We start from the raw sequence: 21,905 nt of genomic DNA, 5'->3' as shown, positions 1-21,905 counted from the left end.
GGCCTCGCCAGGTGGGCGTGCGCCCCGTCGCCAACCCGCGCATGACACACACTCCACTTCCTCGAGTCGCGCCGCGGCGTCGTCGATCGGCGGCGCGCCATCGTTTCATACTTCGCACACGTTCTACACAGGAACGCACGCCAACACTTCGCGTTTTTTTTGTACTAGCCCGTCTGCCATCGCAGGCGCGGGCACGCCAGCAACACCGTCGGGTCCACGCAGGTCCCCTCGCAAACGCCCCGCCGCACAACGCACGCCCGGGATGCACAAGAGCGGCAAGCGTACAGGGCCGCGCCCGGAGCGCTACACCTCGCACTACGATTCTGACGGCGAGTGGCATTCCTCCCCGTCGATCTAGAGCAATGGACTGGAGCCTCGTGTCACGTGTGGCTGCGCGGTCACGGGCGTGCCGCAGCGAGGGTCGGTTCTTGGAAGTGCTTAGGGCTCCGCGCGTGGCAGACCGCACAAGATAGAGGTGCTCCTAAACTCCATCACTGATCAGTACGCCTATCTACAGCACAACTAACACAAGCACAGGCGCCGTCCGCCGAGGGCGGTCCGCTTCAATCGACGCACGGCGCATCGAGCTCGCGCAGACGGTCCATGTAGTCGATGCCGGAAAGTGCGCATTGGTCTATTGAGAGGCTCCGGTCGGCGGCGTCGCGCAGCTACGCGTGCAGTCGACTTGGATACCGGCGCGCACGGGCTTGCGTGGGAGCGCAAACAGCGTCGGCCGCGGTGTGCCGAGGATTGCGGTGGTCCTCTCGTCCACGGGGAGAGCGGCATTGTGCATGGTGCGGAGTGCATTGCCGTTCTTAACGGAGTCGCTTAGGCGGCTCCGGTGGTGAGCCTGTGTGTGTGCCAGTCCGCGCCAGTCTGCGCCCTTGTCGTGCCAGTGTGCTGTGAGAGAGGCTTGTATCCTAATAAGAATTCTAGAAGTCACTGCTAGACGGACATTTCCTGTCGGCCACGGCAGGTAGCCGCTCTCCAGACCGGCCGCCACGTTCGCCCTCTCTCGCGCCGGGGCGACGGTGCACGAGCTGCAAATCGGCAGCGTCGTGCGCTCGCTGAGCCCTCATGCACTCGCGAAAGCGCGAGCGATCTGTCGTCGAAGCCTGGCGGCGGCACTCTCCGGGCGGCAGCTCGCGCGGCGCCATCTTGCAGGCACTCGCCGCTCGTGAGATTGCTCCAGCACGGGCCGGGCCATCGGGCGCCGCGGCGTGGGGCTCACTGGCCTGTTTTGGCGTCGAGAGCGAGTTCGACATGCACGACCCCGAAGCGCTCCGCCTCTTCCGGCTTCCGCAACTCCGGCGGCGCTCCAAGGTGATCGAGATCGTGTGCAGCGACGACGTCGTGGTGGCGCTGACGCTATCGGGCGTGGCGTGCGCCTTCAAGGACGGGAGGCGGGTCGCTTTCCTCAACGTCACGCCCGACGAGATGGTCCGGTCCGTCCTCTTCAACCGGCGCTCCGCTTCCTTTGTCACCGTCTCCACCTACCGCGCGGACCACTTCTCCTCGCTGCACTGCCGATCGACGTTGGTCGAGTGGGTGCGGCGTGGCGAGCCGGAGGCGGGCCTGCCCATCTTCCAGCAGGAGGAGCTGCGCTGGCCCGGTTTCGTCGAGTTCGACGAGGTCTCTTGCCGCGCAGTCACCTTCTCGGCCGCCGACCGCACGTACGGCATCTGGGAGCTGGCCAACTTCTCGCTGCTATTCCGGCTGCGCGACCCGGAGATCGCGGAGGTCAAGGCGGCAGCGCGCAACGCGCTCCTCGTCGTGCACCGCCGAAAGGCGGACGCGATGCGCGTGCAAGTCCTGAGCATTGCAGACGGCACCTCGCTGCTCGGCTCGGAATCGCCCGTCATCAATCACCCCGGACTCTCAGCCTTTCGAACCCGTCACAGGCACCTCGCTGCACGACCTCGAGCATCCCCTCAGCGCCGCGCGCGTGTCCCGGATCGAGCTTTTCGGCGACCGTCCGCGACCCGTGCACGACGCGTCCACGACCCTTCCGAGACATGTCCCGTAGGATCGAGCTCTTCGACGACCGGCTGCTCGTGCAGCAAGAGGGAGGTGGCCCGACCCGTGCCGCGCCGTCCAGCTGTGAACAGCGTCTCTTCTCACTTGTTGCTGTGAACAGGACCGATCCGCATCACCGACGTGCGCACGCGCGCAACCTTCCAGGCGCGAGATTGAGATCTCCCGAGACTCGCCGAGATTCGCCGAGGACGCGCGCACGCACGCGCGCGGCCTTTTAGGTGGCGGCGGGGCAGCTGCAGGCGCCGTCATCGACGCTGCACCTCTACGAGAGGAACTTGTTCCTCGCGGTGAGCGGGCGGGCGCTCGCCGTCTTCAGCTTGCAGGGCGACCGGCTGCTCGGGATGGTGTGGGCAAATCTCGGGCGATCTCGGGTGATCTCGGGTGATCTCGCCAGGCGACCGGCTGCTCGGGATGGTGTGGGCAAATCTCGGGCGATCTCGGGTGATCTCGGGTGATCTCGCCAGGCGACCGGCTGCTCGGCATGGAGGATCACACGCTGTGGTGCGACGGCGAGAGCGCGATGTCCAACCTCTACGTCACCACGGCGCAGGACTTTGTGTTGTCGTATTGCGCGAGGCTCCTTCCTAGACCTAGACACCTCCTAGACACCTCCCAGACTTTGCTCGCGTACTGCGCGAGGCCAAACACCGACCACCGATTCGGAGGGTGATCTCGGGTCACCTCGGGTCACCTCGGGTCACCTCGGGTCACCTCGGGTCACCTCGGGTCACCTCGGGTCATCTCGGGTCACCTCGGGTCACCTCGGGTCACCTCGGGTCACCTCGGGTCACCTCGGGTCACCTCGGGTCACCTCGGGTCACCTCGGGCCATCTCGGGTCACCTCGGGTCACCTCGGGCCATCTCGGGTCATCTCGGGTCATCTCGGGTCACCTCGGGCCATCTCGGGTCACCTCGGGTCATCTCGGGTCACCTCGGGCCATCTCGGGTCATCTCGGGTCATCTCGGGTCATCTCGGGTCACCTCGGGTCACCTCGGGTCACCTCGGGTCACCTCGGGCCATCTCGGGTCATCTCGGGTCATCTCGGGTCATCTCGGGGATAGGCCAAACACCGACCGCCGCGCCGGAGGGACGATCAACGTGTCGAGCCTCCGAACGGGCGAGTGTGTCGCCAAGCTGGCTGCCGGCGCTCCACCACACCACCCACGGAGCTGAACCCTCACTGGACTCGGCACTCCGGAGGTGTGGTACCAGGCGCGCCCCTCCCGGAGCTGGCCGACGTGACCGCCCTTTCCTTCTCCGAGGCGCGGAGCGAGCTGTACGTGGGGAGCCGCAAGGGCAGCCTGTTTGTCTGGTCCCTCTTTGGCGTGGCGGCGGGCGACTCGCGCGAGGCGAAGCCGGCGTGGCCGCTCGACGAGGGAGCGACGCCACACTCCCCGACGCCCTCCCCGCCGCACTCCCCGCCGACCTTTCCCTGACAACAAGGATGCGGTGAGCTGCCAGCTGCGCTGGGCGCGGCGGTGGGTGTGTTGTACAGTATATCGAGGGGCCCTCGAGCATTCGGCTTGTTCAAATTTTAAAGGCGACAGCCGTGGATCGCTATCGGGGTATCGCGTCGGTGGATCGTAAAGCCGTACGGGGCATGAGGCCATGTGACGAATCGTATGTATGTGTGTCTTGTAGCAGCTGCTGTCCGCCCGCACTGCTGCAGGCCGCCTGGCAGGCGGTGTCATGGCGCCCCGTGAGGTGCGCGGGGGAAGCCAGCGGCGCCGGGCCTGCCGCGCGGGGGCGGGCGGGGGCGGGGGCGGCGAGGTGGGCCCGTGCGAGCTGCTTTAGCACCCGAATTAAAGTCGGTCGTCCAAAGTTGAGCAGAGGGCCTGGAGATTTGCAGCGCGCGCGGGGATGGTTATGGTGGTCGGTGGTTGTATCGGACGAGGGCGATCCTTGGGGCTGCGGACGTCTCCTGCCGATTCTCCGCACGGCTGTTGGTCGCGGGTTGCGCGGGTCGCTCGTGGGGCGGCGTGGGGTCCGTCCTCGCGCGGGCTCTGAAGCGGGGCGATTTTCGCCCTCCCGCGTCGACGTTTTGAGGGCCTTCCCGAGGGCTTCAGGCGGTGCGTGTTTGATGGGGCGGGAGCGCGGGGCGGCCTCCACCGTTTTGGCGAAATGGCCGTTTTTCGCGCGCGCCGGCGTCGCCCCGGGAAAGTCGTGTCGCTGCGCTCCACGACTTTCTCCCGGGCTCCGCCGGGGGTGTGGTTGCGCGGCCCAGCAATGAATCTCTCTCCCTCTCTCTCTCTTCCTGCGCGCGCAGCGCGCGATTTTTTCGCGAGGTTGACCGTTTTATCGACTTTTGAGCCCTTCTTCGAGCCGTGACGGGGGAGCGTGTAACCCTAACTTAACCCTAGCTCTCGACGTGATCCTAACCCTAACGTCATGACGGTGTGCCACCTCTAACCCTAACCGCAACACTACCCTGGCTAACCCTAACGACACCCGGCAATCTTTATGCTTGGGGCGCTCGAGAGCGCCGCGTGGGCGAGGAGAGCCGGCCGAGCTCGCCGGAGGCGGTCTCGTGGCGAAGACGGCGGCGGTGAGATGGAGGGTTGCGGCGGGATCGAAGGCATTTTTTCCGTCGGCACGGCGGTCGGCCACCGCCGATGCGAGGCTGCGCCTCGCCTTTGCTGCTCGGCGCAGCGGGTGGTGACGCTGTGACCGAGAGAGCCGACGCAACATCGAGAGTCGCGACCGCGCGGTGTCGAGGTGACGTGACAGCGAAAAGAGCACGAGAGAGGCGGCCGGCGCTCCGAGTCGATGAGCGAAGACCCTAGCAGCGACAGCACGAAGCGTGAGCGAGAGCGAGCGGGTGCGGGTCAGGTGGCGCTGGTGTCGAGTCCTGCAGAGCGAGGCAGTGAGTGCGATGGCGGCCGCAGAGCAGTTTCGGAACCGGCGGTGGCGAGGGCGGCGGCAAGTGCAGGAGAGCGAGTCCGTCGCATGCACACGGAAATGCCATGGCTACGCAGTGGGTGGTGTGGACGGAGCGGAGGCGTTGCGTGGGTGCACGCTGCGACGCGCCTGCGCGAGCGTGAGCAAATGGCAAGCGAGCGAGCTGTGCCGTCCGCGACCGAAAAAGAATTTTGCAGCCAGCCGGTAAAGAATTTTCGACAAAAGGCGGTCGCACGAAACGATTCACGCGACAGGCGAGGCAGGAAAAGAATTGGAACCCGGAAAACGAAGAATCGACGCGCTGAGATGGATGCGCTGAGAAGAAGAAAAACATTTGTCAGACGCCATTCAAAGGCCGTGTGTCGCGTGTGCTGCGCTACACGCTCGGCGCTGCTAGCCCGGCGAGGAGCGCCTTTGGGGCGGCGAGAAGGCGCCGGACGGCATTCACGACTCGAGGTGTGAAGAGACGCCGTTCGCACTTTGTGCCACGAATAGGGCTCAGATCGCCGACTCACGAGACGGCCATCGCGGTGCGTGTGCAGCACGTGCTCCTCTGCACGCGCCGCGCTCTCTTTGCGGCGCGCAGCGCCGCTAGAGCGGCTTGACGGCGAAAAAAAGACTTAGCGGCTTCGAGGTGTGAGGAGACAAAATTCACACTTTTCGACTCGGATAGGGCTCGAGGCGCCGATTTGTCAGACCCCGTTCACGGGCCGTGCTGCGCGTGTGCTGCGCTACACGCTCGGCGCCGTTAGCACGGCGCGGAGCGCCCTTGGGGCGGTGAGAGGGCGCCGGACGGCGCTCACGGCTCGAGGTGTGAAGCGATGCCGTTCACACTTGTTGCTATGAATAGGGCTCGGCTCGCCGACTCAAGAGACGGCCTCCGCGGTGCGTGTGCAGCGTGTGCTCCTCTGCACGCGCCGCGCTCTCCACGTGGCGCGCAGCGCCGCTAGAGCGGTTCGGCGGCGAAAAAAGACTTAGCGGTTTGGAGGTGTGAAGAGACGGTTCTCACACTTTTCGACCCGGATAGGGCTCGAGGCGCCGTTTTATCAGACGCCGTGCGAGTGGCGTGTCGCGCGTGTGCTGCGCTACACGTTCGGCGCTGCGAGCACGGCGCGGAGCGCCCTTGGGGCGGCGAGAAGGCGCCGGACGGTGTTCACGGCTCGAGGTGTGAAGAGACGCCGTTCACACTTTCTGCTATGAATAGGGCTCGGCTCGCCGACTCAAGAGACGGCCTTCGCGGTGCGTGCGCAGCGCGTGCTCCTCCGCACGCGCCGCGCTCTCCACGCGGCGCGCAGCGCCGCTAGAGCGGCTTGACGGCGAAAAAAAGACTTAGCGGCTTTGAGGTGTGAAAAGACGGTTCTCACACTTTTCGGCTCGGATAGGGCTCCAGGCGCCGTTTTATCAGACGCCGTGCAAGGGGCGTGTCGCGCGTGTGCTGCGCTACGCGCTCGGCGCCGTTTGCACGGCGCGGAGCGCCCTTGGGGCGGTGAGAAGTTGCCGGACGGCGTTCACGGCGTCGAGGTGTGAAGAGACGCCGTTCACACTTTCTGCTATGAATAGGGCTCGGCTCGCCGACTCACGAGGCGGCCTTGGCGGTGCGTGTGCAGCACGCGCTCCTCTGTACGCGCCGCGCTCTCCACACGGCGCGCAGCGCCGCTAGAGCGGCTTGACGGCGAAAAAAAGACTTAGCGGCTTTGAGGTGTGAAAAGACGGTTCTCACACTTTTCGGCTCGGGTAGGGCTCGAGGCGCCGATTCATCAGCCGCCGTGCGAGGGGCGTGCTGCGCGTGTGCTGCGCTGCACGCTTGGCGCTGTTAGCGAGGCGCGGAGCGCCGTTGGGGCGGCGAGAAGGCGCCGGACGGCGTTCACGGCTAAAGGTGTGAAGAGACGCCGTTCACACTTTATGCCGTGAACAGGCTCGGCTCGCCGACTCGCGAGACGGCCTTCGCGGTGCGTATGCAGCACGCGCTCCTCTGCACGCGCCGCGCTCTCTTTGCGGCGCGCAGCGCCGCCAGAGCGTCACGGCTCGAGGTGTGAAGAGGCGCCGTTCACACTCTTTGCTATGAATAGGGCTCGGCTCGCCGACTCGTGAGACGGCCTTCACCGTGCGTGTGCAGTGTGTGCTCCTCTGCACGCGCCGCGCTCTCTTTGCGGCGCGCAGCGCCGCTAGAGCGGCTTGACGGCGAAAAAATGACTTAGCGGTTTCGAGGTGTGAAATGACGGTTCTCACACTTTTCGACTCGGATAGGGCTCGAGGCGACGTTTTGTCAGATGCCGCTCAGTGGGTGTGCTGCGCGTGTGCCGTGCTACACGCTCGGCGCTGTTTGCGAGGCGCGGAGCGCCTTTGGGGCGGCGAGAAGGCGCTAGACGGCGGTCACGGCTCGAGGTGTGAAGAGGCGCCGTTCACACTTCATGCTATGAACAGGGCTTGGCTCGCCGCTCACGAGGCGGCCTTGACGGTGCGTGCGCAGCACGTGCTCCTCTGCTCGCGCCGCGCTCTCCACACGGCGCGCAGCGCCGCTAGAACGGTTCGACAGCGAAAAAAAGACTTAATGGCTTCGAGGTGTGAAGAGACGGTTCTCATTAACCTCACATGCGGGGCCGGGGAGCTAAGAAGCGCACCCAGCGAGCCGAATCTACTTGCGAAATTCTTTTGTTACCCACTGGCTGCAGCGCTGCATCCACGGCATCCACGGCCTGCTGTCTCTCTCGCCCCTCTCGCCGCTATGCCGCGGCCACGTGCCAGCATATCCTCCGTGCATACCCCCCGGGCCGTGCGGCGCCCGACCGCTCGTCGGGCAGTCTGCTCGCCGCCGTGACTCTCCACGCGCCGCTTCAGCTCCGCCGTCGTTCGGCTGCGGCGCGGCGCGACCCAGGCTGGATCCGCTCCAGATCCTCGTTACGTGCAACCCGCACCCGTCTACCTCTCGCCTCGTCCGGCAAGATCTCGGCGCGCGGCCGCTGCTGCTCGCAGGGCGCGCCGGCGGGTCGCGCGAGGCGGCCGGCGGGACGCAGCAGCGGCTGCGCACTCTAGTCAAGACGACGAGGCGGCGACGGCGGCGGCGCCTGAGGAGCTCGGCACGGCGGCGGCGGCGCGCATCTTCCACCTCTACCTCCCGCTCTACTTTTGGTGCCTCGGCCGCGCGCGCCAGGCGCCCACTGGCCGCGCGGTCGGCATCGGCATCTCGGCGCCTCAGGGCTGCGGCAAGACGACGCTGTATGTGTCATCAATCACCCCGGACTCTCAGCCTTTCGAACCCGTCACAGGCACCTCGCTGCACGACCTCGAGCATCCCCTCAGCGCCGCGCGCGTGTCCCGGATCGAGCTTTTCGGCGACCGTCCGCGACCCGTGCACGACGCGTCCACGACCCTTCCGAGACATGTCCCGTAGGATCGAGCTCTTCGACGACCGGCTGCTCGTGCAGCAAGAGGGAGGTGGGCCGACCCGTGCCGCGCCGTCCAGCTGTGAACAGCGTCTCTTCTCACTTGTTGCTGTGAACAGGACCGATCCGCATCACCGACGTGCGCACGCGCGCAACCTTCCAGGCGCGAGATTGAGATCTCCCGAGACTCGCCGAGATTCGCCGAGGACGCGCGCACGCACGCGCGCGGCCTTTTAGGTGGCGGCGGGGCAGCTGCAGGCGCCGTCATCGACGCTGCACCTCTACGAGAGGAACTTGTTCCTCGCAGTGAGCGGGCGGGCGCTCGCCGTCTTCAGCTTGCAGGGCGACCGGCTGCTCGGGATGGTGTGGGCAAATCTCGGGCGATCTCGGGTGATCTCGGGTGATCTCGCCAGGCGACCGGCTGCTCGGCATGGAGGATCACACGCTGTGGTGCGACGGCGAGAGCGCGATGTCCAACCTCTACGTCACCACGGCGCAGGACTTTGTGTTGTCGTATTGCGCGAGGCTCCTTCCTAGACCTAGACACCTCCTAGACACCTCCCAGACTTTGCTCGCGTACTGCGCGAGGCCAAACACCGACCACCGCGCCGGAGGGTGATCTCGGGTCATCTCGGGTCATCTCGGGTCACCTCGGGTCACCTCGGGTCACCTCGGGTCACCTCGGGTCACCTCGGGCCATCTCGGGTCACCTCGGGTCACCTCGGGTCACCTCGGGTCACCTCGGGCCATCTCGGGTCACCTCGGGCCATCTCGGGCCATCTCGGGTCACCTCGGGTCACCTCGGGTCACCTCGGGTCATCTCGGGTCATCTCGGGTCATCTCGGGTCACCTCGGGTCACCTCGGGTCACCTCGGGTCACCTCGGGTCACCTCGGGCCATCTCGGGTCATCTCGGGTCATCTCGGGTCATCTCGGGTCACCTCGGGGATAGGCCAAACACCGACCGCCGCGCCGGAGGGACGATCAACGTGTCGAGCCTCCGAACGGGCGAGTGTGTCGCCAAGCTGGCTGCCGGCGCTCCACCACACCACCCACGGAGCTGAACCCTCACTGGACTCGGCACTCCGGAGGTGTGGTACCAGGCGCGCCCCTCCCGGAGCTGGCCGACGTGACCGCCCTTTCCTTCTCCGAGGCGCGGAGCGAGCTGTACGTGGGGAGCCGCAAGGGCGGCAGCCTGTTTGTCTGGTCCCTCTTTGGCGTGGCGGCGGGCGACTCGCGCGAGGCGAAGCCGGCGTGGCCGCTCGAGGGAGCGACGCCACACTCCCCGACGCCCTCCCCGCCGCACTCCCCGCCGACCTTTCCCTGACAACAAGGATGCGGTGAGCTGCCAGCTGCGCTGGGCGCGGCGGTGGGTGTGTTGTACAGTATATCGAGGGGCCCTCGACCATTCGGCTTGTTCAAATTTTAAAGGCGACAGCCGTACGGCTCTATCGCTAACGCTATCGGGGTATCGCGTCGGTGGATCGTAAAGCCGTACGGGGCATGAGGCCATGTGACGAAAATCGTATGTATGTGTCTTGACAATTGCACTAAAACGCTGGTGCAGATGGGATTTTCTCTATAGAAGTCGGAGCCTTGCGTGGTCCAAGGAGAGGCAGCGTGCGGCTGGCGTGCGGCTCCGTGGACTCGGCCATCTCCCGCGGGTGAGAGGGCGAGAGGACGCATGCCCGCCCTCTGAGGCGGCCGTCCGAGTCAGGGAGGCAAACACACAACCATCCTCGCGGGTGTGGGCGGCCTTCTCGGCCCGCTATACTAACCCTTGAAGTCGGCCCTTCCTCGTGGTCGGCTGAACTACACACACACACTAAGGCTAGATACCTGTCGGTGGAGAGACCACTTCACAGCTGTATGCCTTGCTCCTTTAGGTGCCCTTTGTATATCTGACTCTTCCGCATGAGACTGCCTGAGTACACTGTCTTGTTAACACAAAGTTAGAGTTGTTTGGTATTGCTAAAAATCTCTCTCTTGTTATTCTTTTGTGCTTTGGCGTCTTGTGTGGTGTGGGTTGTTCCCCCTTCGTTGTACCCCCGCCCAGAGATCCTTTGCCTATGATGCTTTTTGTGAGTGAGTGAGTATTCTTGATACGACCACACACACACACTGATGCTTTTTGTGTTCTCTCTGGGCCTTTGTGTATCGCGCGCCTTGCGGGGGGGGCGCGAAAAAGAGGAACCTCTTAGCGCCATCGCCACGGTGCTGCATGCAGCGCCGGGCGACGACGGCTTACCGCCTCCCGGTCCCCCTCGGCACACCTCCGCTGCTCAATGTTTGGCGACTCGAACCCGTGAAGCTTCCCCGGTGCGCGGGTTACCCCGCACACGGGTCACAAATACACATATGCGGGCGAGCGCCTGCCTGTCCTACGCGCAGCGCGGCCCGCTGTTCTCGCGGCTGCAGCCTGCTGTGCCGCCGGCCGAGGAGTGGGCGCGCCACGGCGGGGAGTTGGCCTCGGAGCTCTGCGGCGGCGCGGCGGCGACGGCGGCGGCGCCTGAGGAGCTCGGCACGGCGGCGGCGGCGCGCATCTTCCACCTCTACCTCCCGCTCTACTTTTGGTGCCTCGGCCGCGCGCGCCAGGCGCCCACTGGCCGCGCGGTCGGCATCGGCATCTCGGCGCCTCAGGGCTGCGGCAAGACGACGCTGGTAGACACGCTCGTCGGCCGCTTTGCCGCCGACGGCCTGGTTTGCGCGGCCGCGTCGTTCGACGACTTTTACCTGACGCACGAGGCGCAGCGCGAGCTCGCAGCGGCGCACCCTACCAACCGGCTCCTGGAACTGCGCGGCAACGCCGGCACGCGCCTCTCTCCTCTCTCCTCTCTCTCACTCACTCCGCCGCCCTCCCGCCACACACACTCTCTCCTTCTCCCTATCTCACCGCGGCCTCTCCAGGCTCACACGATGTGGCCCTCGGCACTGCGACGCTGCGCGCGCTGCTTGATCGCGAGGCAGAGCTGGCCCTAGAAGCGGAGTATCTCCCCCTATCTCCCCCTATCTCCCCATATCTCGGGCCCTAGAAGCGGACTACGTGTTCATGTCTCCCAGCCAGCGCTCGAGAGGACACGCACTCGGCCGCACTCCGCCGTATTCCGCTGTACTCACTGTCTTCCTAGCCTTTGTCTTCCCGCGGTGAACACGCTGTATTCACGCCCTCGTGTCGGCGTATTCACACCGCTCACCCACGCGCACCGGGCCTTGCACTTTGGATGCCGTGGGGCTCCTGCCGTCTAGACGTGGAGACGCGAGGGTCGCCCCCCCCTTGCCCCACCACCTCGTGTGTGTGGAGAAGTTTACCTTACCTTACCTTACTTACGTAGGCAGAGGTCGCCGTGCCGCGATACGACAAGGCGGCCTTCGGCGGCCGTGGCGACCGCGCGCCTGAGGAGGCGCGGCACACACACACACACACACACACACACACACACACACACACACACACACGCACACACACACACACACACACACACACACACACACACACACACACACACACGCACACACACACACACACACGCACACACACACACACACACACACACACACACACACACACACACACCGCTCACCCACGCGCACCGGGCCTTGCACCTTGAATGCCGTTGGGGGCTCTTGTCGTCCAGACGTGGAGTCGCGAGGGACTAGCCTGGCCCTCGCCCCCACCACCTCGTGTGTGCGTGGAGAAGTCAACCTGCCCTTCCCTTCCCTTAAGGCGTGGCACGTGCAGCGCGATCCGGTGGACGTACTCCTCTTTGAGGGGTGGATGGCGGGGTTTGCTCCTGCCGGCGACGCCGCGCGGCTCGCGGGCCTCGACCCCGACCTGGCGCTGGTCGACTCCTTCCTCCGCGGGTACGCAGAGTGGCACGACAAGATGGACGCGTGGGCGGTCATCGGCATCGACGACTTGTCGCACGTATGCGCGTGGCGCACGCAGGCGGAGCAGGCGATGGCCGCCGCCGGCCGGCCAGGCACGCCCGAGGGTTTGCCCGAGAGTTTGCCCGAGATTGATCGAGGTTACCAGAGACTGCCCGCGTCAGGCATGGACGACGCCGCCGTCGCCGACTTCGTCTCGCGCTACCTGCCCGCGTACCGCGCCTACCTCCCCGCGCTCTACACCGCCGCGCAGGCGGGCGGCGTCGGCGGCAAGCCCACGCTGCTGGCGCGCGTCGACGGCAGCCGGCGCGTGGTGCCCACCGCGGAGCTCGGCGCACCGAGCGGGTGAGCGGGAAGGGCCTCCAGAGTGGTTTTACATCGGCCTCAAAGACAAAATCAAGCTGGGCGAACACTCAAGAACACAGCGCACTCTTATTCACCTTACTTACACCGGTTTCATTTCACGTTCTCAGAGTCAGACTTATTTTGCTTTTCAGAGAGTTGTTGGTGAGGCTTCTGTGCCACGTGCCAGTGCCACACTGAAGTCCAATGTGCACTCATCACATCACGTCTCTTAACGGCATGAGACGAGAGTTGCACGCACCTGATCGTGCAATGGTCCGCGCCGGGGTAAAGCCGTAGAGAGGCACCGCCACCAGATGAAACAGCGCGCAAGGACGCAAGCGCCCCGCTCCTTATCCTGCCGCGTGCACCAGCACGATCGGCAGCCTAGCGTCCATTGCCCGCATCGTCGCCGCCACCACGCCCCCAGCGTCGGTGAGGCCCTCTCGTTCAAGTAGATGAGGAGCGTCTGCTGCGAGAACACTCCCGCCTCTTCGATCCTGACGGTGCTGACGCTGCTCGACGGTACCGCGTGGCCCGGACCTCGTCCAGAGATGTGCGGATGCGCGCAATGCGCGCGGGTCCCTAAAGATCGCCGAACCGGCGGTGGTGGCGCAACGAGCCCGGCGAAAGCGATCAAAACGGCTGCGCGTGCGGCGGCAGCACCGGGAACGTGCCGCCCATACCGTTGAGGCCCGGTGGTCTTCCCGCGTCAAGTGCGCGCCAGTCCCGTGCCCAGTGTTGTGCGAGGGAGTTTTGTTGTAAAAAAATTGGTTTCCAGCGAGGTGCAGGATGGAGTCATATGCGCGTCATCTTCAAGCACCACCACCCCCACGCACCTGGGGCCCCCCCTCTAAGTACGGTTAGCGTTCCAGTCGTCGGCGAGGTGCTGGATATTAAAGAGTTTTATTTGGATATTAAATGGCTTGAGGGCGAGCCGAATGGCTTCCACCACGTCGCTGCCCGCCATTGCGGCGACGCGTGGCGGCGGACCTGACAGTTTTGCCGCGCGACGGGCCGCGCGCGCGTTTCGAAAAAGAAAAGTCCGTAAGCTCAGTCGATCGATTTCGACGAGCGAGCGATCCGAGGATCGAGCGGGGGACCGATAGGCTAGAGAGGTCAACGCTGATCGATCAACGTCAGCCGAGACGCCCGAGTGAGTGGCTCACTACACGGCTTTTAGTGTGGTAGTACAAGATAGACTCACATGGTCACAAGTCTTTAGTAAAACGCCAGCGCTCGACACGACGAAGGTGTATTGGGCTCGAAGGCGCGGTGAACACAACCGCCTCGAGCGTACCGCTAAAACACGAGCCGAGGTGGGAGGGGGTGGCGTCGGCGAAGAGGCAGGAGCCGGGAGAGCTCGGTCCAATGCCCCCTGCTGCGACCCACTCGGGGTAGGTGGAGGCGAGGACGCCGCCCTGCGTAAAATGGGCCTGCGCCGCACCTGCCGGCCAGTGAGATTCTCTCCGTATTGTGCCTGAGTGTACAGTAGCCTCTCTCCGTACCCTCCAGGTGGAGAGTGATCGCTCGCGCGCTCGTGACCCCAAACAAACAAACAAACAAAGCCACACGGTCGCGGCGGTCAACGCAGGCTCAGAACGTGGAGTCGTGGTGGGACCTGTCCGGGTGTTGTGGAGTCGAGGACGAGCTATCATAGAGCAGCTCTTCTCCATAGCTGCATGTACCCTGAATGCACGCTGCTACGCTCAGGCGCACCTCCTGGCTGGTGAATCTCGCCGCTTGGCTCAAGCACGAAAAGACGCCGGCGGTTGACCCAGACTGCGAACCCAGACCTTGCTCGAGACCTTGCTTGAGCTTAATCTCTTGGGAGTGGGTTACACAAATGTAAATACATTTCTGTACAGGTGGGTGAGATAATTCATGTGGTTCAGGCCGCGCTGAACTCGCGGCGCGCCCGCGGAGCACGAGATCTCCTCCATAGAGTACGGGGAGCGGACCCTGAGTTGACCAGGGGTTGTGCGCTGGGTCCTCCTGCTCGGCTCCAGCCAGTAAACAAGTCTTGTCATCAACAGAGTAGATGGATCTGACCTCAGGGCTGATGTGACCAAGCGCTGGTAGCGTGGTTTAACCTCACACCCATGGTCTCACAGTGTGCCGGCAGTCGCCGAGCAGTGTCGCTCACACAAGCCGCAGCACAAGAGACTGAGGGCCAGTGAGGGCAAGCCCATCGCTGTCACAGCTGTGGCAGCCGCACAGTGGGTTGTGCCAACTGTGCAGAGCGTGTGAGCAGCAGAGGAGCTGCTCTCCAGGCTTCTGTCGCAAAGAGCTGCATGCCACCGAAAGCGCTGTCGAGGTTCGCCGAGCGCGGCGCAGGTTGAGGGAAGCCGTCACCGACGAGCGCGTTGGACTTTTCACTCCGGACAAAAAACGCGGCACAGCGGACGGTGCGGGGCGTGCCGCAAACTTAGCGGCGAGGCGCGGGACCGTCTGTGGCGAGGTGGGTCGCGTCCCTCGATTTCCTCAACTCAGGGTCCGCTCCCTTTACAGGTCCCAAGCAGGCTAGACTCGAGGCTTTAAAAAGCAAGTGCGAAGTGGAGATAGGTGGACTCAAGCTACTTAACCTCATTCTCAAACGGTAGCACCTCCACGCGTCTCGGGCGCTTGCGCTCTTTGCGTGACTGTCGGCGCCGCTTGATATTTCTGCGAGCTCATTCACTCTCGAAGAACATGGGCTCCAGCTCGTGGATGAATATGTTGTCCGTCTCCAACGGCTTCGCTGCTTCGGCGGACTCGGCCGCCCCAAAGTCGCAGCTGAGAGGAATGGCGTGAACCTCCCGATCAGAGAGCAGCGCTGCCCTGGTCGCGCGCGAGGGCGCACGCAGAGCGATACTCTCCGGCTCGCAGCCACGTCGGCACATGTCGCCGAGCAGCGGGAGCGACAAGAGCGTGGACTCGTGTGCGTCGGGCGCAGACACGCTCGCCACGGGATTATCGCGCCACTGGTCGCGCGGCAGGCACCAGCGAGGCAGCGGATTGCCCAGCGATGCAAACGCCTCGATCGCGTTGCGGGCAGGCTCATCATCCGCAGACGGCAGCAGCGGCGGCTCGTCCCACGTATTGAAGAGGAGGACTGCACGGCGCCCCTCATCCACAGGCTGCTCATCGCCAAGGTAGGCCAGTGTGGGATAAGGCACCGAATGGAGGGCGGCACCATCAAAGCGCAGCAGTCGGTTCGACGTCGCTGGCACAGAGTACAGCGTGGACGGCCGTGGCGCCTTGCCATCGTTGCGGGGCAGTGCATCGCCGACATCTTCGTCGAAGATGCACGTGGGCGCGCGCACGCAGCTCGCCACGTCGAGATAGAGAACGTGGCCCCAGTGTGGGCAGCGCTGGTGGCCATAACCGTCCGGCCCGAGACGAATGCGGCGGCATAGCGCCTCGTCAACGTCACGATGAGGGTCGATGGGCTTCCACTGGTCTCGGTACCAAAACTCGACGAAGCGGGAGTCATCGTCAAGCTCGTCCAGCAGAGAGTTCAGTGCGGCCTCGATGATCGTGCGGCCGCCGCGACACGGGCCGTCCTCGGGCCGCCGGTCGTAGACGCTCGTGAAGGAGTGCCCTCTCTGAGCACATGCAGCTCGAACCAGGTCCAACTCGCGCGCAGCGAAGCATCCGTCCCACACGCGAATGGATGGAGCGGTGCTGTGCAGCCAGCCGCACGACTCACACACAAAGAGCAGGACTGTGAGGGCAAGAGCCCGGTGCAGCATGCCGAACAATGGAAGAGTCCCGAGTGACCAATTCATGTGTGAGGGCCATGTGTGAGTGCTCCCGGCATCCCTGGCGTGGTTTGACTTGACCTGTACACGTTATTCTTCCCGATTTGTCACTACGTGCCTCCGCGAAGGGATGTAAAAGATCTTGCTCCCAGCGCTTGCGCTTCGGCGGTTAGTGGTGCACTAACCTCCGAGAAACCCTTCGGGTCGCTCCTCATCGCAAACCCTGTCAGTCAGCAGAGTCTCCTACGGGAATGTACGTAAGAGCTACATACACTGAAAAAGGTCGAAGGGACGAGGACGACGAGGAGCCCGGCATCCAGGGCCACCAGGCGCAGCTGCCGACGCGGCTGCAGCTCGGCGTGTTGCCTGTTGGGCCCGCAGCTTTCCAGCTGCCCGTGCGCTCACGCTCGCGGCCTGCCGCCTCCACAGCGCTCGTGCTGACCCTGGTGGCCGACTTTACCAGCTCGACATGCCCCGTGCGTCACCGTGCAGCAGCAGAGCTACGAGGACGAATCAGATGAACTTGGCGTACAACCGAAAGAACTCGTTCTCCGCGGACGGACGTGCTGCTGCTGCTTCCCGCGATTCGTGCTTCCCGTGATTCGCACGAAAGTTCCCGATCAGAAGCCCCACCAACACAGCCGTTCGACAATGCTCCCGCGCCGCTCACTCACCACCCTCATCACGATATTCGGTCTGGCAGCTCCGCCTGCTGCAGGGCACGGCATGTTGATGCACCCGCCGAATTGGTTCATGAGCAACGGCTTGCCCCGCGTTTGTCCGATGACGGAAGGTGCTGATTGGAGTATTGGAGCGATGTGGTACACCAACTACACGCACGTTCCGGAGGGCACCCCCATCATGCCCCATGATGACCCACGCCGAACGTTTACAGACTATTCCGACTTTCCCGGCTACGGGCCAGGCGTCTATTCGCCCAGAAACCCGTGGCGCGCTCCCGGTGCTGCACCGATCAACGGGCCATGCGGGGCCTTCGGCGGAAACATGTTTGGGTGCCACCACCACGACGGAACGCCGGCTCCGTGCGTGGTAGGTGGAACAGCCTTCGGCCCTGACGCCCGCGACAGCTACGTTCATGGCAAACTGGGCAAGAACATCAAGCGAACGCGTTGGCAGCGGGGCCAGGTGGTTGAGGTCGCCTACATTATGTACTCAAATCACGCCGGAGGCTACTCGTATCGGCTTGCACGGCAGTCACCGAACGTGTCAGAGGCCGAATTCCAGGACGGGCACCTAGACTTTGTCGGCGATACCCACATTGTCCAGTGGGGGCCAAACAGGTCGACCCGGAAGACGATTCCGGCCGTCTACACGACAAATGGTACCCACCCTAAAGGCTCGATGTGGGCCCGCGGCCCAATCCCCACGTGCGCGCATGCAAACGGCGGCTATGTCTGGCGGGGTGGATCAGCGATTGACTGCGAGCCGTACCCATGGCGCGCGGAAACCCGGCAAAAGACTCAATTTCCACCTCCGCTGCCCGGGCTGTACGGCTGGGGTACCGACTACACCGACCTGAAGACGCACCAACCTGGGCATTACATGCCCTACTTCATCATCGATCGGATTCAGGTTCCCAGCGACCTGCCTGACGGAGATTACGTGTTGGGGTGGCGATGGGATGCGGAGCAGGGCGCCCAAGTCTGGAACACGTGCGCTGACGTCCAGCTCGTGGACCATCCCGTCGCGGAAAAAGAATGGGCCGCATGGGACGACGCGTGTGCTCACTATCCTCCGACGAGCACGCCTACAAGGCGGTAGTAAGCTCCCTCGCACAACACTGGGCACGGGACTGGCGCGCACTGGCACTAACACAGGTACACCAAGAAGAATTCTTAAAATACAAGCCTCTCTCACAGCACACTGGCACGACAAGGGCGCGGACTGGCGCGGACTGGCACACACACCGGCTCACCACCGGAGCCGCCTAAGCGACTCCGTTAAGAACGGCAATGCACTCCGCACCATGCACAATGCCGCTCTCCCCGCACGCTAGCTCGTTCACCGTCTGCCACGCCACGGCGGTGTGGAGGACCACAGACATGCTCTCTCAATAGATGAACTCAATGGTGGGGCCCTCCGGTCGTCGCGAGTCGATTTTCACACTGTATCCCTACTGCTGTCAGTGTACCCGACACGGCGACGACAAAAACAAGGTACAAACTCAAAGACAAACAGTCTTCGCTCAACTGTTACACGCAGCTCGCCCGCTCGCCCGCGCTCCGCAAGAGCTCGAGACGGAGACTCCAACGCCCCTTAGCCGCCCAACAGCGGCGAGGGGGCGGAGGCCGATGGGTGTGCGCCGCGCTGCCGCGCAACGCCCACACCTCAGACGCCGCGCTGCATCGCCGCCGCGCGCGCCGCCGCCTCGGCCGCTGCAAGGGCGTTGAGGTCGCCCCCGCCGCTGAACTCTCCGAGAGGGGCCATCGTGAGCCAGACGTCTCTTGCGGCCGCCTGTGGGACATGTCTCGGACACGTCGCGGACGTGTCCCGGACATGTCCGTCGCCACAGTGCTTGTAGGCTTGGCCGCCTTGGGGGCGCCGAACGCGAGGAAGAAGACGGCGGGCCGCACCACCTGCCGAGATCTGCGGAGATCAGCCGAGATCAGCCGAGATCAGCCGAGATCAGCCGAGATCAGCCGAGATCGGCCGAGATCACACCGAAATCGGTGGCATGGCGCGAGGTTGGTGTCGGTGGGCGGCGGCGCGCGTCAGAGTGGAGCGGCTCGCTCTCGGGGAATCATCTCGGCGAACCTCGGCGAACCTCAGCGAATCTCGGCGAATCTCGGCGAATCTCGCGCCTCGAAGTGGCGCGGGTCGGCGCCGTGGTTGTGGAGTGAGTGGGCGACCAGCCGGGCGGACGCGTTGGACGCGCCTAAAACGAGCAGCGCTCTCGCGCAGTAAAAGAAAGAGTTGGGGGCGCGGACGAGCACCCGCGACGCCTCGGGTGGGCTGCGCGCCTAGACAGGACGAACGGCAGGGCAGTACAAAGAAAGAAGCGGACCAGCACGCGGGCGGAGGCGCTGGACGCGCCGGCCGCCGCGCCGCCCAGCGAGCAGAGCTCGAAAGAGAATCGCAGCTCGGCGGGCCTAAGGACTCCGTCAGCACAGGCGCCTCCAGGAGGTGGGTAGAGAGGAGAGGTCGCCCCGCCCTCATGCGGTCTCCGTGCAAGCCCCTACGCTGTCGGGCGTTCTAGCTCGCGTAGGCGGCTCCGATGATGGCCGGTGTGTGTGCTGTGTCTTGTGTCGCCTGTGTGTCGCTCGTGTGTGACCGCCACCCCCGTCTTGCATCCACCCTTACCGCCCGGTGCCCAGTGTCTGGCCAGACTGTGCCGTTGCGTCGCTATCTCTCTATCCAGCACCTGGCGTCTTGTCTCATGGTTCTCTGTGTCGCGCGTGTGTGGCCGTCACCGCCCGTCCCGCGTCCACCCATACCGCGCTGGTGACCGCGCTGGTGTCCCAGTCGTTGGTGTGGGTGTGACTGTGCGTCGCCTTCGATACGCACGAGTGCTGGTGCGCCAGTCCCGTGTGTCGTGACAGTGGGGGAGGCTTGTGTCCTGAGAGCTCTAGCTGCGCCAGTCCCGTGTGTCGTGACAGTGGGGGAGGCTTGTGTCCTGAGAGCTCTAGCTGCGCCAGTCCCGTGTGTCGTGACAGTGGGGGAGGCGTGTGTCCTGAGAGCTCTAGCTGCGCGGGCCTCATCGACGGGTAGTCCTCGTGCACCTGTCGTGAATGAATGAGTTGATTAATGAGTGGGGGTAGTCCTTGTGCGCCTTAATGAATGAGTTGATTAATTGGTGGGGGTAGTCCTTGTGCGCCTTAATGAATGAGTTGATTAATGAGTGGGGGTAGTCTTTGTGCGGCTGCATTAATGAGTGAATCCATTCCTCCCTTCATTAGCGGGGGCAAGTCTTTGTGGCACCTGCCATGAGTGATCTCGGGTGATCTCGAGTGATGATCTCAGTGATCTCGCGTAAACCTGGGATGATCTGCGATGATCTCGGGCGATCTCGGAGGACCTCAATCTCGGGCGATCTCGGGCGATCTCCGTGCACCAGATTGATGAGCGCGTCGAGGAGGAGCCGGTGACCGCTCCCCCCGCCGCCTCCGCCTCTCTCCTCCACCCCTGCCCCTCCGCCCCCGCCTCCTCCACTGCCTCCGCCGCCACCGTCTCCGCCTCCTCCGCCCGCCGCCGCCGCCGCCGCCTCGATCCGGGCGGCCGGCGCGTCGCCGTCGCGCACCTCGGTAGCAAAGTACGGCATACTACACATTATGGTATCACCGCGCAATGGAAATCAGTCATCAAGTCATCACCGCTCAATACGCACCTCGGTGGCGAGGTACGTGCCCCAACATCCGCCCTTGAGGCCGCGCTGGCGCAGCGTCTGCGGCTTGGACGGGTGTGCGGCCGCCATGGCCGGCCGCACCTCCAGCGGCGACTGCGACGTCGTGAGGGCGAGCACGGTACCTGTGCGCTGAACACGAGGCTTCAACCAGGATGGCGGATGGCTGATTTAGGCGGGATCGCCTAGGGGTGGGGGAGGGTGACCTCACGCCACCCTCAGGGGCGGGAGTGCGGTAGCGTGCTGGGAGACCTGTGCGCTGACCACGCCACCCTCAGGGGCGGGAGTGGGGTGCTGAGCAATAGTATCGGGGGACACCGCGTGAATGCAAAGGGAACGAAGCCGGCCGAAAGCCGCGGGCTACGCGACCTCTCGAGCGCTGGTTGGAGCACAGGAGTCCGTCCTCCACTTCTAGGGGGAGCGGCACCGTCATCGTAGAAGCGCCAGAGGCGGTAGTAGGTGACCCACTTGCCGCAGCGCGCGTAGAAGTCGACGTCCTTCTCCTTCATCCCGCGGCCCTCGTTGAGGCCGGCCAGCAGCTTTGTGTGCGCCGACATGTAGACGCCGTCGAACCGGAGCCGCGGCCGGAGCAGGAACATGCGCTGCCACGACCAGGCATAGTCGCGGATCACTCGGTCGCACGGCGCGTGGCCAGCAAGACAAAACGCCTCGCGGCAGCGCCGCTCCCAGACGGACGGGTGCCGCCCGAGCGGCCAAAGCACGCGGCAGACGGTGGCAAGGCGGCACACCGCGGTGAAGTCGCTGAGCTCAGCGATGTGCAGCCACAGCTCAAAAGGCAGCGGCGTGGCGGCCGCGTCGTCGCCATCGGCGGCGCGCTCCGCGAGCCGCTGGGCGAGCAGGTTGCGGTACGACGGGTGGTAGAGCGCGAGCCACGGCCGCGCGATCCATGACATCGCTGCGAATCGCTGGGGAAAATAACGCAATATAACGGCCCCTCAGCGGAGCTGGGAAGAGGACCGCCGCAAGCGGCGTGGCGTGGAGCGGTTGTGCATCCCTCCGGGGGCCCCTCTGCGCCGGGGAGGCGTTGTTGGAGGCTAGGACGCAAGCGTCCGTCGCCCTTTTCAAACTCGGGGCCCACTCCGCTACGCTCCGACCCGAATTTGGAGGGCCTGAAAGTTTAAGGTGTTGCTGCGCAAAAGGGGTCGGACACCGGGCGCAGCTCATGCTAAGAGCTAGAAGAGGAGATAGAGAGAACAACCACCCTGTCCCGTTATTGCGTACACCAACACCACAAAA

The 21,905-nt window shown here is 64.5% G+C and overlaps 5 protein-coding genes across 5 annotated transcripts; 3 read left to right on the top strand and 2 right to left on the bottom strand.

Annotated features, from left to right (window-relative positions):
* Positions 1 to 1,077: 1,077 nt before the first annotated feature.
* EMIHUDRAFT_453439 (hypothetical protein) lies at positions 1,078 to 3,474 on the top strand (the record flags this gene model as incomplete). The annotated part of the gene is made up of 4 exons (XM_005758943.1): positions 1,078 to 1,857; positions 2,256 to 2,381; positions 2,525 to 2,593; positions 3,268 to 3,474. 4 exons carry the CDS (start codon positions 1,078 to 1,080, stop codon positions 3,472 to 3,474), a joined length of 1,182 nt encoding a protein of 393 aa, XP_005759000.1.
* Positions 3,475 to 7,661: 4,187 nt separating this feature from the next.
* EMIHUDRAFT_219083 (hypothetical protein) lies at positions 7,662 to 9,662 on the top strand (the record flags this gene model as incomplete). Its single annotated transcript, XM_005758942.1, has 6 exons — positions 7,662 to 7,691; positions 8,088 to 8,156; positions 8,557 to 8,682; positions 8,756 to 8,824; positions 9,439 to 9,572; positions 9,653 to 9,662. The coding sequence occupies 6 exons, from the start codon at positions 7,662 to 7,664 to the stop codon at positions 9,660 to 9,662; spliced, it is 438 nt and encodes a 145-aa protein (XP_005758999.1).
* Positions 9,663 to 10,676: 1,014 nt separating this feature from the next.
* EMIHUDRAFT_219082 (hypothetical protein) lies at positions 10,677 to 12,552 on the top strand (the record flags this gene model as incomplete). Its single annotated transcript, XM_005758941.1, has 4 exons — positions 10,677 to 10,742; positions 10,914 to 11,018; positions 12,043 to 12,310; positions 12,368 to 12,552. 4 exons carry the CDS (start codon positions 10,677 to 10,679, stop codon positions 12,550 to 12,552), a joined length of 624 nt encoding a protein of 207 aa, XP_005758998.1.
* Positions 12,553 to 15,217: 2,665 nt separating this feature from the next.
* Positions 15,218 to 16,315, bottom strand: EMIHUDRAFT_219081 (hypothetical protein; the record flags this gene model as incomplete). The annotated part of the gene is made up of 1 exon (XM_005758940.1): positions 15,218 to 16,315. The coding sequence occupies one exon, from the start codon at positions 16,313 to 16,315 to the stop codon at positions 15,218 to 15,220; it is 1,098 nt and encodes a 365-aa protein (XP_005758997.1).
* A 4,300-nt stretch (positions 16,316 to 20,615) lies between these two features.
* EMIHUDRAFT_219079 (hypothetical protein) lies at positions 20,616 to 21,562 on the bottom strand (the record flags this gene model as incomplete). Its single annotated transcript, XM_005758939.1, has 2 exons — positions 20,616 to 20,773; positions 21,076 to 21,562. 2 exons carry the CDS (start codon positions 21,560 to 21,562, stop codon positions 20,616 to 20,618), a joined length of 645 nt encoding a protein of 214 aa, XP_005758996.1.
* Between the last annotated feature and the right edge of the window lie 343 nt (positions 21,563 to 21,905).

Source organism: Emiliania huxleyi (assembly GCF_000372725.1).
Source record: "Emiliania huxleyi CCMP1516 unplaced genomic scaffold EMIHUscaffold_83, whole genome shotgun sequence".
In the NCBI taxonomy this organism is placed as follows: domain Eukaryota; phylum Haptophyta; order Isochrysidales; family Noelaerhabdaceae; genus Emiliania; species Emiliania huxleyi.
This window is presented reverse-complemented; position numbering and strand designations above follow the sequence as displayed.